Source organism: Vigna unguiculata, chromosome 10, assembly GCF_037176805.1.
Source record: "Vigna unguiculata cultivar grain cowpea cultivar isolate G323 ecotype 2 chromosome 10, ASM3717680v1, whole genome shotgun sequence".
Classification (NCBI taxonomy): Eukaryota; Viridiplantae; Streptophyta; class Magnoliopsida; order Fabales; family Fabaceae; genus Vigna; species Vigna unguiculata.
In genome coordinates, this window is record NC_140801.1 from 41,642,878 (window position 1) to 41,659,977 (window position 17,100).

The 17,100-nt window shown below is 34.0% G+C and overlaps 2 protein-coding genes and 1 long non-coding RNA gene across 5 annotated transcripts; all 3 read right to left on the minus strand.

Annotated features, from left to right (window-relative positions):
• Positions 1–16: 16 nt before the first annotated feature.
• Positions 17–1,401, minus strand: LOC146883229 (uncharacterized). Of its 3 annotated transcripts, none has more exons than XR_014984989.1 (3): positions 1,201–1,401; positions 332–470; positions 17–244 (listed from the first exon to the last, which is right to left on the minus strand). It is a non-coding gene; the product is annotated as an uncharacterized LOC146883229 (long non-coding RNA). The 3 variants fall into 3 exon arrangements; XR_014984988.1 differs by having other exon boundaries at positions 332–487; XR_014984987.1 differs by lacking the exon at positions 1,201–1,401 and adding an exon at positions 790–1,041 and having other exon boundaries at positions 332–487.
• Positions 1,402–2,052: 651 nt separating this feature from the next.
• LOC114166632 (F-box protein PP2-B15-like) lies at positions 2,053–3,410 on the minus strand. The gene is made up of 2 exons (XM_028051385.2): positions 2,781–3,410; positions 2,053–2,687 (listed from the first exon to the last, which is right to left on the minus strand). Exons 1-2 carry the CDS (start codon positions 3,302–3,304, stop codon positions 2,237–2,239), a joined length of 975 nt encoding a protein of 324 aa, XP_027907186.2. The 5' UTR covers positions 3,305–3,410; the 3' UTR covers positions 2,053–2,236.
• Positions 3,411–11,769: 8,359 nt separating this feature from the next.
• On the minus strand, positions 11,770–12,749 carry LOC146883230 (uncharacterized). Its single transcript, XM_085667418.1, has 2 exons — positions 12,196–12,749; positions 11,770–12,027 (listed from the first exon to the last, which is right to left on the minus strand). Exons 1-2 carry the CDS (start codon positions 12,613–12,615, stop codon positions 11,941–11,943), a joined length of 507 nt encoding a protein of 168 aa, XP_085523544.1. The 5' UTR covers positions 12,616–12,749; the 3' UTR covers positions 11,770–11,940.
• Positions 12,750–17,100: the final 4,351 nt, after the last annotated feature.

Below are 17,100 nucleotides of genomic sequence, written 5' to 3' on the forward strand. Positions count from 1 at the left end.
CAAAACTTTTCAAAGCTTCAAGAAATATACAAGGTGAGATTAACATAAGATACAGAGTTGGTGTTTGCATAAATACATACCTAGTTTATGTTGGTTAAAAAGATTATACATTTCTGCATCAACTGGAATATCTGGGACACCCCTAGCTACTGTGAATGCTTCATAAGGCCTTTTCAACAGTTTCTTCAAGAGTTGACCACTCCATTCGTGTCTCCTCTTCATATTCCTTATTTCCCCTTTAATCCTAAAAAAAAAAAAACATGTACGTACAATCAAACCAGATTAATCGTATTAACTAAAAGCAATAGATCAAGAAATTAGCACCACATACCTGCTCCTGTGAGCCCAAGAGTATGCACATGTGCACACCTTAGAAATTGTTGACTGCTTTCATAATTTGGTGGCAAAAATCCAGCTCCAACAGCTTCAGATACTTCTTAATTGGTGGTTTTTCTGAGTCTTGCTAATTTCTGAGTAAAAAAATTGTCTTGCCAAAAGAAAATGTGTAAGAAATAGATTGAGTATTAAGAAACTAGTTCCCCATAATTAAGAAAAGAGAAAGAAAAAAAATAAAAAGTACAACAATACTTATGCTACCGGAAACAGAGAACAAACACTCAAACCCCATAAATTGAAAATCACATCATCACAATTCAGAAAACATACAAGAATCCAAAAACGAATGTCAAAAACCCTAAAATCAAAACACCACCAAAATACTAACATATGGTTCAATGAACGACTCAACAATCACATGACACCATTGAAAATCATAAGCAAAGAATTTACCACCAATAAAGGAAGAACTTTGACTACTTCGATTCGACTCGGTGAGTGGAGACCCACAACAATCGACGGAAAAGGAATCACTATTCAAAAAAACTTATACTTCCTATTTTATTTTGAAATTTTTTTTATAAAAAATATTTATAAATTTTGTTATAAAAAAATCATAAAAAATTATTACTATTTTTTTTAAAATATTTTTTATAATAAATTTTATAAAAAATATTTACGAATTTTGTAATTTTATAAAGAATAATTGTTTATAAAAAAATTACTTGATAATTAAAATTAAAAAAAAAAGTTAAAAAAAAAGTCTTACCAAACCAAAATTTTAAATGCTTGGTCTGTGTGATCACTGAGAGAAAGGGAACGACGAAAAAAGGAATGCAAACGCGAGAATGGGTGACGACAAACCTATCTTCTTTGAAACGCTAATTGACGACGATAAGCGAACAACCGAACAACGCTCTCAGGCACCAACAAAATTTTTTCCATGCTTTACTGAGTGGGGGTCAACCACGAAGGAGGGAAAACCTATTTCTCCCCAAAGCTTTCCTTTCTTTGGCGCAAAACGCTTCCTTTCTTTCACACGCGCTCTGGACTCCACCACTATTCACAATTGTCACATTATAAGGATTAAAAGAATTTAAAAATTTAAAAAACGTAATGCCACATCACGTGACACATAAATGAGTAAGAAAAAAAGTCATATTGCGTATGTAATTGTATTATTATCCTTTCGATATCTTTGGTGTGATAGGTGCGTTGAAGGTATTGCATGTGCTTACATAAAAATTTATTGATTTCAATTAAATTCTAAAATTTTGCAGTGCTATTATCTTTTCATATTTTCTTTTTATCTTATGAAAAAGATATTTTATAAATAGTAGTAGGATTAATAAATTTAAATACAGTTAGCTAATACCTAATATGCGATGTCAAATTAATTATTTTCTTATAAATTAAAACAGGTGACAGTGTTTATTTACAACACCATCGTCAAATAAAATATCAAAATATTACGCTTCACACAGTAAATAACTTATTCAACTAATAATCTAGTAGGACTGAATTACGTCATCACTCTAATTACATGGCAAAAACACACATTTTTTAACTTCAAATAAAAAGGATGTACATCATTCACACCTTAAAAAAAGTACGCAAAATCCTAGAGTGGATGTTTATTTGAATTTTTACATCTTTATATTAAGAGTAAACCATTGATTCATTTATCCTTTCTCTTAAATAGTGTTGAAAATAACAAATTATACAAAATAATCTCTAAAATATTGAATACCCTTTAACTTAATTCCCAGAAGGATGTTCCAATACTTAAAAGAGAGTATTCGATATAATTTTTAATAGTTTATGTAATTTATTTATTTTAGAAAGAGCGGAAGAGAAAGTAATAATCAATGGTTTGTTCCGTATAATAATTTGGATGTTTTCACTTGGGTCTTATTTCGATTCCTTGAACGATAATGCCACCTTTCCACCAAAGGTCTTTGATCTCGTGCACACCCATCTGAACCTCCTTGTCCTCTCTCCCACCGGTGAAGAACCCACCCAATTTCACCTCCAACAACCCATCTGGGCGACGTTTCACCTCAAACATAGGTTCAGGCTTCGAAATGAGAGGGCGAGTCAGTGCTGCATTATAAGTTCTGTTCGGTCGTGTTTCCAATTCCAAATACCCCGCTTGTTTCTGACCATCACCTTCTTCTCCGACAACCTTAAGGGACACCTCAACGGGCTGTTTGTGGAATCCAAACGTACCTTTGCCTCCTTTGCTAAACACAAAGTATGCCTCGTACTGGTTTGAGGGCAACGAACTCGTTTTTATCCACCCCGTGATTTCCAGCCAACACACAGAACGTAGTTCTGCCACCTCTGGAAAACTACACCAAACAATAATAAACAAACAAACATAGATTATAGAACTAATAACAGCAATAACAATAACAAACATATATTATAATAATAGTAATTACCTGGGATGTGTACTAGGAGTCCAGGTCCAATACAAGGCAGTGTCTCCCCAAGCAATGTAAAGATCCCGCGCAGTGACAACGTATGCCCCGGGCTGAGGATGAAGCAAATTTATACCTTGGTTCAATTTTTTAAGCCTGAGGATCTCCTTTTGATCTCTCACATAATGAGCCGTCAAGATCGTGTTGAAATCCGTCCGAAACCAGTCATTAAGGATCTTCAGTTCAGCCTTTGAACGACACCTTGACACACAGTTGAACCATTGGACTTTGGAACAGTCGTACACAAGCTTCGTCCCATCTTCAGTTATCTTTTTCAGCGGTTCAAGCTCCTCCTTTGAACGCCCCAGATCGCCGTCGAGGCGTTCTATATCTCTGATCACTGGAGTTAATGACATGAGAGTGGATTGGAGGGCGTCCAAGGTGCGCTTGAACATGGCCGTTTCCTCTCTTATTTTCATCACTGCTGCCAGTAGTTCCCCCAACACAGTTCCAAAAGTTTTCAATACAATTGGTGGTGGCACCATGATCCACAAGACAAGTAAGCACGAAGCCGAATGAAGAAGAAGGTCAACTCGACCAAAACGTTGAATTGAATTAATGTTTTTGTTCGGTGACTTGTAAAGAGCTTATTAGATTCCTTATTTATAACCGCTAAGGGATATGGGTAGGTGGTTAAAAACAGAACAAATATTAAAATAGAGAAGTGATTGAAACATGTACCTCTATTATTTTTTTATTCATTATTTTAATTAAATAATTCAATTCAATATTTCATTATTATTTAGAGTTGTTAAATGAGTGTGATGAAGGATGTATGTCTAAATATAATTGTAAGTGAAAAAGTCTTATCGTGCACGGTCACACATAGTAAGTAATAAGTATTTTATCGTTCTTTTTCAAGTGACTTGTGCAACACATGACAACTCTCACATTCAAGAACTCAATTAGATCACAAAGTTCACAAAAACACAATAGAAGCTCTTTTTGTATTTTTATCAAATAATTGGTGTGCAACAAGAATTTTAACATAGTATATTTACAATTTGGCAAGATTGGACTTCAATTACTTCATTCTCATTCATTCTAAATTATCTCAATTCCATATTCATGTTAAAATTCATTCATAACAATACTCAAATCCTATTCCTAGAACCTTGGAGCCTATAATCACTCATCAAGTTTCAATCCCTTGAATCCCCAACAAGTGAAATCATGCATTAGTTTCAAGAGTCTAAGATTGCTAATGAACCAAGTTTTATTCCTAGATACAAGCATCCATTAAGTATTCAATTTCAAGTCCAGATTCTAAAGATATTTTCCAACACCTCAAGAATCATAAATCAAGAATGGGAACAATCTAAGTCAAGCATGAAACATGAAATCAAACACTAATTTGAATTGGAAAATCATATATGTATATTTTAACAACACAATTTTACACAAGAATTCAGTGTTTTATATTTAATCTAAACAAATAGAAATTGTTCTCTGTGGTGGAGAACCTAGGGTTTTACAAAATTAAACAATATAGAAGAAATTGGAACCATAAAGTAGAAGCAATCCCTCTCCTAAGGTTCTTGATAACTGCTTCAAGCTCCAATTGTGTCTCTCATTCGCATCTTAGCCTCCAATTTTGTAGCCCATCATCCTCTCCAACCCAAAAGGGGTAAAAATTCCATGGGTAAAGAAGGAGACCCAAGAAGGAGAAGGGAGAGTTTCCTAACACCCCTAACAGCATCCAAGAGCCTCTCCCAAGCACTTAAGGTGTTTCTATTCGTGCAAAATGAGGCATGCCCCAAAACTCTCTTAGAAACATGATTAAATAAACATATTCTCGTATCAGGATCGACATTCTCGCCCAACAGCTTCATTCTTGTGTAGTAAGGCCTAAAATCGACACTCTTAGTTTTGTGATGTCATTTTTCCCCAATGAGCCAGAAGCTCTCCCAACGAGTCAGCCTGGCACCTAATGGTGGTTTTTTGGCCTTCCGGGGGTGGTTCAAAGTAGTATATACCTATAGGTAAGTCTTTTCTCTATGTTTGCACTGTTGGGCGGGGTTTGATGACCCTCGACATGGGTATTTGTATAAAAATCAACATTTCTTGTCCAGTCATGCTTCCTTGAGTTACAACTTGTTTTTCGCCACCAGAATTGCTTCCTATTGACTTATTTCACACACTCATAATAGAGATTAGAAGTAAAAAAGCATAAAACAACTAAAATACAAAATAATGCAAAAACAATATAAACTTGATGATTAAACAAGATAAAAGCTATGGAAAAGTTGATTTTATTCACGAAACTTAACACTAATAAAAGGTAGAAAACAACGTTATAAATATCACTATTGTGCACGAAGGGACTAAACAATCAAAACTAGGTCGAATTCAGCAGAGTTCGTCTCACAAAGTCAACCTTGGTTGAATTTTAGTCGAGTCGGTTGCAATCGAAATTTTGCCAGATTTGATGAAGTTTGTCCCGACCAAAGTTTGGCCGAGTTAGTTCTTGTCGAAATTCAACCGGATTTTGTCAATTTAGCCCTAGCCGAATTTTAGCTGAGCTAATCCTGACTGAATTTCAACTGAGCTGATCCTGACTAAATTTCAGCCAAGCTTACTCGGGTCAAAATTATGCCTAGTCAACCCAAACCCAAATTCAATCCCACCATTGGTCAAAGGTCGAGACAAGTGAGCTCGGGTCGAAGGTTGAGATGGCCCAAATCAGATCAGTGGTCGAGACGGACCAACCCAAGTCAAAGGTTGACTCGGGTTGACCTGGGCTAAAATTTAAAGCAGGTCAGCTTGGGCCAAAAGTCGAGATGGGCTGAACTAGGTCGAAGGTTGACCTAGATTAGTTTGGCTGAAGGTCGAGAGGAACCTATTTAAACTGAAAGTCGAGACGAACTAACCTAAACCGAATAACAGTAATATATTTAAGAAAAAAGCTTAATTAGTGATTTAACTCTCTAATTTGTTGGTTTGTTTCATTTTGATCCCCTTATTATTTTTTGGTTCAATTTAATTCTCCAAATTTTTAAAAATGTTCAATTTATTCCTCCAATTGTTTAAAAATGTTTAATTTTTTTTAAAAAATTAATTAAGTCTTGCTATTTAAAATTTTGATTCAATCTAGTACCCCTATTTTTTAAAAACGATCTAATTTTGTCCTCTCCAATTTGAGACGAAATTAATAATTAAGCTTAATTACAACACATATATACATGTTAAAAAATGATTTGAATTTATACTTCAAATCATTTCACGTAAATGTAAAAAAAAAATTTGAGGATTCAGGTGGAATGTAAAAAATGTAAAAAAAATAGTAATTTGAGTATTTAGGTGGAGTAATTTGATGTATAAATTATAAAAAGTTAATTTAACATGTATATATAAGTTGTTATTAAGCTTAATTACTAATTTGGTCTCAAATTGGAAAAGACAAAAAATTGATCGTTAATCAAAATTTTAAATAGAGAGACTAAATTGAAAATTTTTTAAAAATTGAACCTTTGTAAATAATTGGAAGACCAAATTGAACATTTTTAAAAATTGCAAGACTAAATTGAACCCAAATATAATAAGGAGACCAAAAAATGAACCAAATCAACAAATTAGACGACTAAATCACTAATTAAGCCCTAAAAAGACTAATATTTTTTTTAAAAAAAGATAGCTCATGGGCTGACCCTGGCTCATAATGCTTTTATGGACATTTTGGTTGTGCGAGTATTTTCAATGAAAAGCTTTTTTATTGTGTGGACTTTTTTGATCCCAACTCACATGGGTTAGGGTGAAGTCCGGGTGAGCGAAATTGACAACTCTATCTAAGATCAATCAAGAATTATTTACTAAAAGAAAATCATAACTTACTTGTAACATCCTCGTCGGATACTACTAATTTTAAATAAAATAAATAATATAGAAAATCAAAACTGCATTTATTATGATGTCTTTCCCAAAGCACGGGAAAATTAAAACGTTTAATTCAGTGTCATAATTCAAAATCCACAAGTTCCAAGATAACTATTACAAGTTTATGCTCACTAGCACCACCTACAATGTCATCTGCTCTCGTGTAACGAATTACACGATCATCGCCAAATACAAGCAGATAGGGTGAGCTAACAATATAAATATATATATATATATATATATATATATACATATAATTCAAATATATACACATATTAATCAGAGAAACTCTCTCCTCTAATTTCATTACACATGGCCACCACCATGTTCTTCACATTCTACATCTTTAGATGAGTACCCTAAGATATTTGGTGACTATCACCTAATAGTTAAGACCTTACTGCCAGGCACTACACCAATAATGGAAATTTATTGGTTTTGTGCACAATTAAGCTGATTGTGCTCCCAATTTAGGAATCAAACCACACAATAACCTTCACCATGTTACTTACATCCTATTCAATAGTCTTGAACCCTTACTTCTCTTCCTATATATGATTAAAGTCAACCCTGCTTCTCCACAAAATGCTAACTCAAAGGAAAACAAACAAAACACACAAAGAAAGGAGCCACAAGAAGCATTCAGCTTCTTAAAATCATACATACTGATATATGTGGTCTGTTTGATGTAAATTCCTTCAACAAAGAGAAGTATTTCATCACCTTTATTGATGATTTTTCGTGTTATGGACATGTCTATTACTGCATGAGAAATCTCAATCATTGAATGCCTTGGAAGTTTATATAAACACTAGTGCAGTGAGGGCTTTTGGCCCCGGTTACTTTCGTGATTCTACCTCGGTTTTAGAACCGAGGCATATTGGGGCGAGGCCAAAAGGCACCTCCTTTTGGCCTCGGTTATCACCCGAGGCCATAGCGTCTGTTTTCTGCCTCGGGTCTGAAAGAACCGAAGCCATAGCATCTGTTTCGTCTTCGCAGTGGTGGCTATGGCTTCTGCTGCTGTTCTGGCTCATTCTCGCTCACCGTTGCAGTGGTGATGATGACGCGTTGTTGTAGTGGTTTCTGCTGTTTCGCATGGATCTGTGTGGTGCGAAATTGCACGTCTGGTGAAGATGACTCGCGCTCCCATGGTGGTGTTGTGTGAGGATGCGCTGGTTTCATTGCAGGTGCTGATGGCAGGTCACAGTGGTGCGAGGTGTTGCCATGGTTGTCACTGGTTCTGTTGCAGAGAACACAATGCATTGTGAGGTCCGTGAATGGTGCAGCTGCGGTGGTGGTGGTGGCAGCGAAGTTCGCGCAGAGTTTTCGAACTAACCCGCATCGGGAGGTGATTTGCAATCGGTGAACCTGGACAGCGCGACGGAGGAGACGACACACGACTATTGATGGCAGATGCTGGTCGGCGACGGAGGCGGAGCGTGATGGTGGTGGTAGAGCGAAGAAATTTGTGCAGAGAGAAGAGAGTTTGGGAGACGATGAATAGTAGTTAGGGTTCGCGAATTGGGAATTTTAACAGACTTTATGGCCTCGGTTCAATTAATAACCGAGGCCAAAAGCCCTCTTTACTGCCTCGGTCCTTAAAGAACCGAGGCCAAAAGCCTGATGCTGACTTTATGGCCTCGGTTCAATTAATAACCGAGGCCAAAAGCGCCCTATACTGCCTCGGTCTTTAAAGAACCGAGGCCAAAAGCCTGATGCTGGTGGCATTTTTGAAAATTTGAAAACTGGGCTGCCTTATATGCTTCGGTTCATTTGTAACCGAGGCCTAAAGCCCCCTTTATTGCCTCGGTCCTTAAAGACCCGAGGCCAAAAGCCTGACGAAATTGCAAAAATGCCACCGCCTCCTTATAGGCTTCGGTTCAGCTGTAACCGAGGCCTATAAGGCGAAGTAAAATGTCAAATCTGCACTAGTGAAATGAAGTGGAAAGGCAATTGGACAAAAAGGTGAAAATCGTAAGGTTAGATAGAGGTGGTGAGTATTATGGAAGATATGATGAAAGTGAACAACACCCTAGTCCGTTCGCTAAGTTCCTTGAGAAACGTGGTATTTGTGCTCAATACACAATGCTAGGCACACCACAACAAAATGGTGTATCAGAAATGTGTAATCGAACCTTAATGGATATGGTTAGGAGTATGTTATGTAATTCATGTTTACTTGTATCGTTGTGGATGTATGCTTTAAAGATTGCCATGTATTTGTTGAACAGGGTTCCTAGTAAAGTTGTTCAAAATGACTCCTTTTGAGTTCTGGACGAGTAGGAAACCCATTTTGAGACACCTGCATGTTTGGGGTTGTTAGGCAAAAGTAAGAATATACAATTTACAAAAAAAGAAATTGGGTGAAGGAACAATCAGTGGATATTTCATTAGTTGTCCAAAAAAATCAAAAGGGTATATGTTTACTGTCCTACCCATAATACAAGAATCGTTCAAACTGGAAATGTTCGGTTCATTGAGAATGATGAAACCAATGAGAGTAAAGCTTCACAAAGTGTGGAGATTAAGGAAGTTAGAGTACAAATTCCTGTAGCTAGTATTCCTTCTTCAAGACTTATTGTTCCCTATGTTGTAGAAACTTACAACAATAAAAAAGAACAACAAATTAATGATCATGAGGTCAACAATGAGTTAGTAGTAGAACAACCACAAGAAGTAGTATTAAGAAGATCTCATAGAGATAGAAAATTTGCTATTTTGAATGAGTATATGGTTTATCTACAAAAGTAAGAAAATGACTTAAGTATTGATAATGATCTAGTTTCATTTTCAGAAGCCATTAATGATGATAATTTTGATAAGTGGTTAGATGCCATGAAGATGAGCTTAAATCAGTGACACAGAATGACATATGGGACCTATTGAAATTTCCTGAATGATGCAAGAGAGTTGGGTGTAAATGGTCTTTAAGACTAAGCGTGACTCTCAAGGTAATATCGAACGTTACAAGGCCCGACTTGTTGCGAAAGGTTTTACTCAGAAAGATGATATTGATTATAAGGAAACATTTTCGCCTGTTTCTAGGAATGATTCTTTTAGAATTATCATGGCATTAGTAGTTCATTATGATCTTGAGTTGCATCAAATGGATGTTAAATTTTCATTTCTGAATGAGGATTTAGAAGGGGATGTTTATATGGGCCAACCAGTGGGGTTCACTAGAGAAGGAAAGGAACACAAGGTGTGTAAACTTAAGAGATCAATATACGAACTTAAGCAAGCTTCTCAACAATGGTATCTTAAGTTCAATGATATCATTGTGTCCTTTGGATTTAAGAAAAACATTGTTTATCAGTGTATATATCTGAAGGTCAGTGAGAGCAAGTTTATATTACAGATTATGTATGTTGAAGATATCTTGCTTGTGACTAATGATCTTGGTTTATTAAGTGAGACTAAGAGGTTTCTCTCTAATAACTTTGAAATGAAAGATATGGGTAAGGCATACTATGTGATAGAAATAGAAATATTTTGTGATAGATCACAAGGACTATTAGGTTTGCCTTAGAACCATATATTAATAAAGTTTTAGAAAGATTCAGAATAGATAAATATTCAGCATCTCCCGTTCCAATACAGAAAGGAGACAAGTTTAGTCATACAATGTCCAAAGAATGATTTGGAACAGAAACAAATGGAAGATATCCCTTATGCATTTGTTGTTGGGAGTTTGATGTATGCTCAAACATGTATGAGGTCAGATATTAGTTTTGTAGTTGGTATGCTTGGTAGATACTAGAGTAATCCAGGACTGGAGCATTGGAAAGCTGCAAAGAAAGTTTTAAAGATACCTACAAGGAACAAATAATTACATGCTTACTTATAGAAAATCTTATCATCTCGAGGTAATAGGTTATACAAATTCAGACTTTGTCGGTTGTATGGATACAAGAAAGTCTACATTTAATTATGTGTATCTTTTAGCCAGGGGAACAATTTCATTGGAAGTGTGAAGCAGTTTGTCATTGTTGCATCCACCATGGAAGATGAATTTGTGGCATGCTTTGAGGTCACAGTTCAGGCTAATTGGTTGCGAAACTTTATTTCAGGACTTGAAATAGTCGACAATATTGTCAAGCCGCTGAAAATTTATTGTGATAATTCCGCAACAGTCTTCTTTTTTAAGAATGACATGTATTCTAGAGGTGTTAAGCTTATGGAATTGAAATACTTTGCCTTTGAAAAAGAAGTTCAGAAACGTAAACTGTCAATAGAACATATTAGCACAAATCTTATGATTGCTAACTCTTTGACAAAAGGGTTACCACCCAAATTGTATGTTGGTCATGTAAAGAATATTGACATTATGTCTACTAGTGAATGTTAAAGTTATCAATGTTTATGTGACACTTTGAGCTTTTTAATGTACAAGTTTCTGAAAGTTGTGTTTTCTTCTTTATGTTTGTGCATGCAAATTATGATGAAGAAAATAAATTATGTTATGTTATTATTATTAAAAAAATGACATGATGTTTGAACTCATTAAGGATTTCTCATTCTAAAGTCATATAAGGAGAAATGGATGATATAGTAGTACATGGAAGGAATCTTGTCGAGTGAATGATGTGTGACCACCATGAATCTTATTATTTCTATATATTTGATTGTGAATAATGATTGAACCAATTCATGTAAGATCCTTTAATGTGCATTATGTTTATGTATTAAATCACATAATGTTATGACATCAAGATAGATTGAGAAATAGATTGGGAAAAGGAGGTTAAATAACAAAGATTGAATAATACATTATTATTGGATCTCTCATGAATCAAGGTTAATATCCTATTTTGATTTATGTGCATGAATGTGTGATTATGTACGTGAACATGTGAAAATCATGAATCTTAAGATCTTATAATAATTTTCTACAATAAAATATTATTGCATGAAAACTACAAAATAATTTACAAAATTTTCTCTCTTCAGGAAAAAACTTAACTACCTTTTACACACTGAAATGTAGGTAATGCAGTACAACCTCTCTCTTATTGTTATAGTCAAGTCAACGGGGCAAGGAAAACGGTCTTGCTCAACCACAAGCACGACCAATATATGTGGACAAGGATATTTCTTTTATACAAATATCACAAAAATAAGAATACGTGAAACCAAGAATTTATGATCAACGCTACAATGCAACATATAGCAAAAAGAAAACATTAAAAATCAGATATCTCAAATCTTTAATTTTATATTTAATTTCTATTTTATACTGAATTTAGAATTAAGAAGTTTTCAAATGTGTAAAACATGTCTTTCTTTCATCCATCCCCTCATTTGCTGCCAAAACACATGAGCCACCTCCGGAAACCTAAATCAAACAACAACAAAGTGAAAGTCACATATAGTTTCCGATCTCTGGTATAGTTGCTATAAGTGAAGCTGATTCAAATATAGTTAATTAAAAAATTTGATTACGATCTGAGAATAATCCAGAGAGTAGTAATGGAAACAACAAGAGACAGTAATTGATGTGTACCTTTTTATGCTCCAAGTGGAGCCTCTCCTTTTGATCTCTTGCAGTCTGAACTTTTAAGATGGTGTCGAGAAGCTTACGAAAGGATTCATCAAATGCGTGCAGTTCAGCCATGTAACGAGATTTGGAAGTCCAGCGGACATTGGAAGACTCCTTCAAAAGATTGGTTCCCTCTTCCATCTTGGTTATCAGTGATTCCAGCTCCTCCTTTGAGCGTCCCATCTCCTGGTTGAGACGTTCCATGTCTCTGATCGCAGGTTCTATCGACTTTAGGGTTAATTCCAGGGTCACCAAATCGAAGCTTTTCTTCTTCTTGAACATGGAGGGATTATTCTTCATTGCTTCTTCTATGGCTTTTACAAACTCAGCCAACGCAATTCCCACACCTTTCGCTACTATCGAAACCAATCGCATGCCCTCCATGATTCGCACTTAGCACGAATCAACCACAACCAACACAAGCTACATGATTCATTGCTTCTGCTATGGCTGTTATATATGCAGTTTCATCTTAACTTCCCCCACACGTTGTTCTATTTCACTCAACAAAACGCGTTTTACAAGAGTGACTATTCTTTTATAATATTCTTGGGTAGATATTCACTGAAGCAGCACAAGCATAAATGTATAAATATATATTATTTAAATTCTGTTAATGATTGAAATAAATAAGTCTATCTAATAGTTGTCGTATGTATGAGATTACTATTAAATTTAATTAACTTTAATTTATTATGTAATTAATCTTGAAAGGCAGCATTTAACTTGTAGTATTTATTTTGTAAAATTTAAAATTTCTAATGATTAAAATATTAATGTTAATATTTGTAGAGGTGAAAATTACTAAAAAAAACTAAATACGTGATTAATTATTTTAATAATGGATTGATTTAAAACAAAATTAACAAAATTAGTTAAAAACTTTATAATCAAATTATTTGTTTCTTGTTATATTAAAACTGAATACTTTTATTATTTATTGTGCTAAACATCTTTTTTCCAACAATTTTATTGATAAACTGATGAAGTATTTTTAAATACTTTATTATACTTTGTAATAAAGACATAAATCTACTTGCTGTACTAAGTAGTGTTATAATTCTTTTATAAATACTATATAAATGTATCGTGATTTTTTTTTATTTTATGTAGTTTTATTCATAATATGAAGTAAGATAATTAAATATGTTATTTCTTGTAATTATATTGATTATGTTGTAATAACAAAATATTTCACAAAATAAAATATTTTAAGTACGAATATAGGTGGAAGTCTCTTGTAACTATTATTTAGTATTTTTCTTCCTCTGTTATGATTTTGTTTTTCACTGCGTCTTTTATTCAAAATTTATTAGGCAGTGTTATAAAGCATATATATATATATATATATATATATATATATATATATATATATATATATATATATATATATATATATATATATATATGTATGTATAAAATTTAAAAATATATTTGTATTAGCCTCTTAAACAACTTATAAATTAATCTCTTAATAATTTTATAAGTTTAACATAAAACACTACGACTATTTATAAGTTGTGATGTTTCATTGTTAAGATTTTCAAAAGAAAAGTGTATCCATAATAAATACACGTAAATACTAAGTCTTTTCTTAAAGAATAACTTTTTTCCATCTTTTTCTCAAAATATAATACTTTTTTTAAAGTTTTTTTTTAAATAAGGGTATTATTTGAATATTATTCTCTTAATGAAAAGCAATCCAAACCATACTAGTTGACGCCGCTGTTGGAAATTTCATCATAATTTCCTCGGTGTAAACTTATACTAGGAAGTAAGCAAAAATATAAAATAATAGCACTAAAAATTTTAGCATGATAATATCTTCTTTATTAGAGATGAAAAGTATCACAGAGCCCTAGAGTTATTTACTTCCGCTATTATAATAATGAAAAACAAAATACATCAATGATGTTTCTTCGATATTGTGAAAACACCTTTCCCAATTTATTTACTTGCTAGTTCTTCTTTCTTTATAAATTCTTACTAATTTCTCTTTATTTTTAATATATTCCAATTACTACGTAGAAGACCTCTGTTTATAGCACTATACCTATAGTAAAATTTCCTAGAAAACTGTACCTAAAATATTAAACTTGCATTTAATACGTGTCTGTATACTAAATATTCTAACAGTCACGATGCATCTTGCAATTACTTATTCTTAATGCAACCACGGGAAAAGAAGGGAAATATGTGGAAAGTGAGAGAAATTTTTTTGGTAGATTTAATTGAAGTAGTAGAATGGATGTAGTTGTATATTAATATATTTAAAAAATAATTTACAAAACTATCTTTTAAAAATAATTAAAAAAAATACAATTGCAGTTAAAATCAGATTTAAATTAAAATGTAAAATTATTCCAAAATTCTGATGAGTAAAAAATTATATTTCACAATAAGAATATATTAAAATAAATTACTTGAACTTAAATTAATTAGTTTTACTTTGTCTATTCTTTTATTGTTTTTTATTTAATTTTTTAAAATTAATTTTTTGCAAAAATATTTTATAAACTATTAAAACCGAAAATATTTTATTTACTTTATAATATTTATTTGAATTATTTATTATATTATAATTTCAAAGTCAATATTTTATTATGTTTATTTAAATATAATAAATTAAATTCAAAGATGTAATTGATTATATTTAGAGAAGTATAGTAAAATATTTATATATAATGATAATGTCTTAATTATATTGATTATTATTATTTTATTCGTCATCTACATGAAAATTTCGGCTTTTTTGTTTTATTACAGTTTTCTTTTCTTTTTTTCTAAATCCGCGTTTCTCATAGTCATTGAAAGAGACTAGGACATAAGAAGTTATCATTTTAACCATTTTAAATTCGGTTATCTTAATTTCAATTCCGAAATCTATAACTTTAATTAACTATTTTCACTTTTTCAAAACTTCCCTACAATTTCACAAACTTCCTGCATAACAATGGTCTCCAAAAATTGAAAGTATGCACTTGACTTCTTCAATTTGGTGTGATAAATATATAAAAGAAGAAGCGAAGAGTATCGTTGAAAGAGTGTGAGTAAAATACTTTTATTTTGAATATAATTGAATATGTCATAGCACGACCGTTGGAGAAAGTCTCAACGCCACTACGAGAGCAACCTAGGTAGGACAAACAACGACTCTACATACTTTTTTCTCCCATTTCCCACCCAATTAGGATGAATATGACATGTGGAAAATAATTCAAAGTTGGGAAGGGTGCTATGTTTTCACAAATAAGAAGTCTTAATAAACCTGTATTCCATATGAAGAACGAAACTGATGCAGAGCGAAAGAACAATCAAACGGGTTTGCAACAATCATGGGAAAGAAAGCAGGAAACACGAGAAAGAGGGAAAGAGAGAGAAGCAAAACTGATTGTGTGAAAAGATACTAAATGAGTCTTTATTGATTCACTTTAGGAAAGGGAAATACACTTATATACAGAGACTAAGTGATGCACGTAATAACATAATATGTAAACACGGTTTTAACGGATTGATCATTGGTTGTATGATCTTCAGGACGAGCAATGTGACCCTGATCATTATTCTGACAGCCCCCCTCAAGCTGGGCATAAATATCAAGCAGGCCTAGCTTGGATATAAGAGCCTTGGTTAGAATATCAACTTGTTGGTGATGGGTGCTGATGTGAAGAAGCTTGATGAGACCTTGTTTGACCTTTTCTCACTAGTGCAGAATTGCTTTTTTACCTCGCCTTATAGGCCTCGGTTGGCAAGGAACCGAAGCCTATAATGGCGCGGTGGCAATTTTGCAATTACAGACAACTTTTATGCCTCGGTTCACCTAAAATCCGAAGCCAAAAGCTGTTATAGGCCTCGGTTACAAAAAACCCGGTGCCAAAAGGGGTGTTAGGCCTCGGTTAAAAAGGCCCGAAGCCAAAAAGGTTGCCAAAAATTTCAAAAATACCATTCTCGTTTTGACTTATAGGCTTCGGTTGGGAAAAAGCCGGTGCCAAAAGGGATGTTAGGCCTCGGATGTTAAGGAACCGGGGCCAAAAGGGGTTATATGCCTCGGTTCTAAATTGAACTGAGGCCATATAATTTAATTAGGGCTCAAAACTGAACCCCATTTCTTCGTCGCGCGCACTGCTATCCTCCATTTCTCTCTGCAAATACGCCGCCGTTTTCTCCACAACGCAAACCCTTCCGTTTCCGCCGTTTCACTGTTTCCGCCACACCTTCGTCGGTGAGCCCTGCTTTCTCTCCCATGAACGAACCCAACAGGTCCTTGTAATCCTGTTTTCTCTGCCTTCTGCTAGAGATTATCTGGGCCAAGATCTGCGCAAGCTCCTTTCTCGCTTTCATCGCCTTGTGGAACAGTGTCCCCGGAACGTTAATGGGCATTGAGTTGTACCCTTGCTCCAGAGTGTAGTAGCTCCGTTTCAGAGCATCTCTGTACAGAATCTCTTCTTTCCCGAATATCGAAAGCAGAGCAACGTTGAAGGTGAACTGCAGTACACCCAAAACCGTCAAAATCCCTTTTAACGATTCCCTGTGGAGAACTTGGATTCCCTGTCTTCATCTCTTTCTTACCATTTTCTCTTTTCACACCATTTGTTTTACCCTAATTTGTTGTCTGATTGGAATTTGAATTGCAAATTTGAATTGCAGGTGAATTCCTATATGTATGTTTGCTGCATAATGAAGTTGAAATGGTTCCAAGCCTACTTAAATTTTCTGTTTCAATCTGCCATTACCGTAGATTCCCATTGTTTGCTTTGAAAACTTGGTCACAGATTTGATTATGGACCAGCAGGTGGAACTGATGAGTAAAGGAATATGCCTCGGTTCTTACCAAGACCGAGGCAAAAAAATTGGGTCTATGGCTTCGGG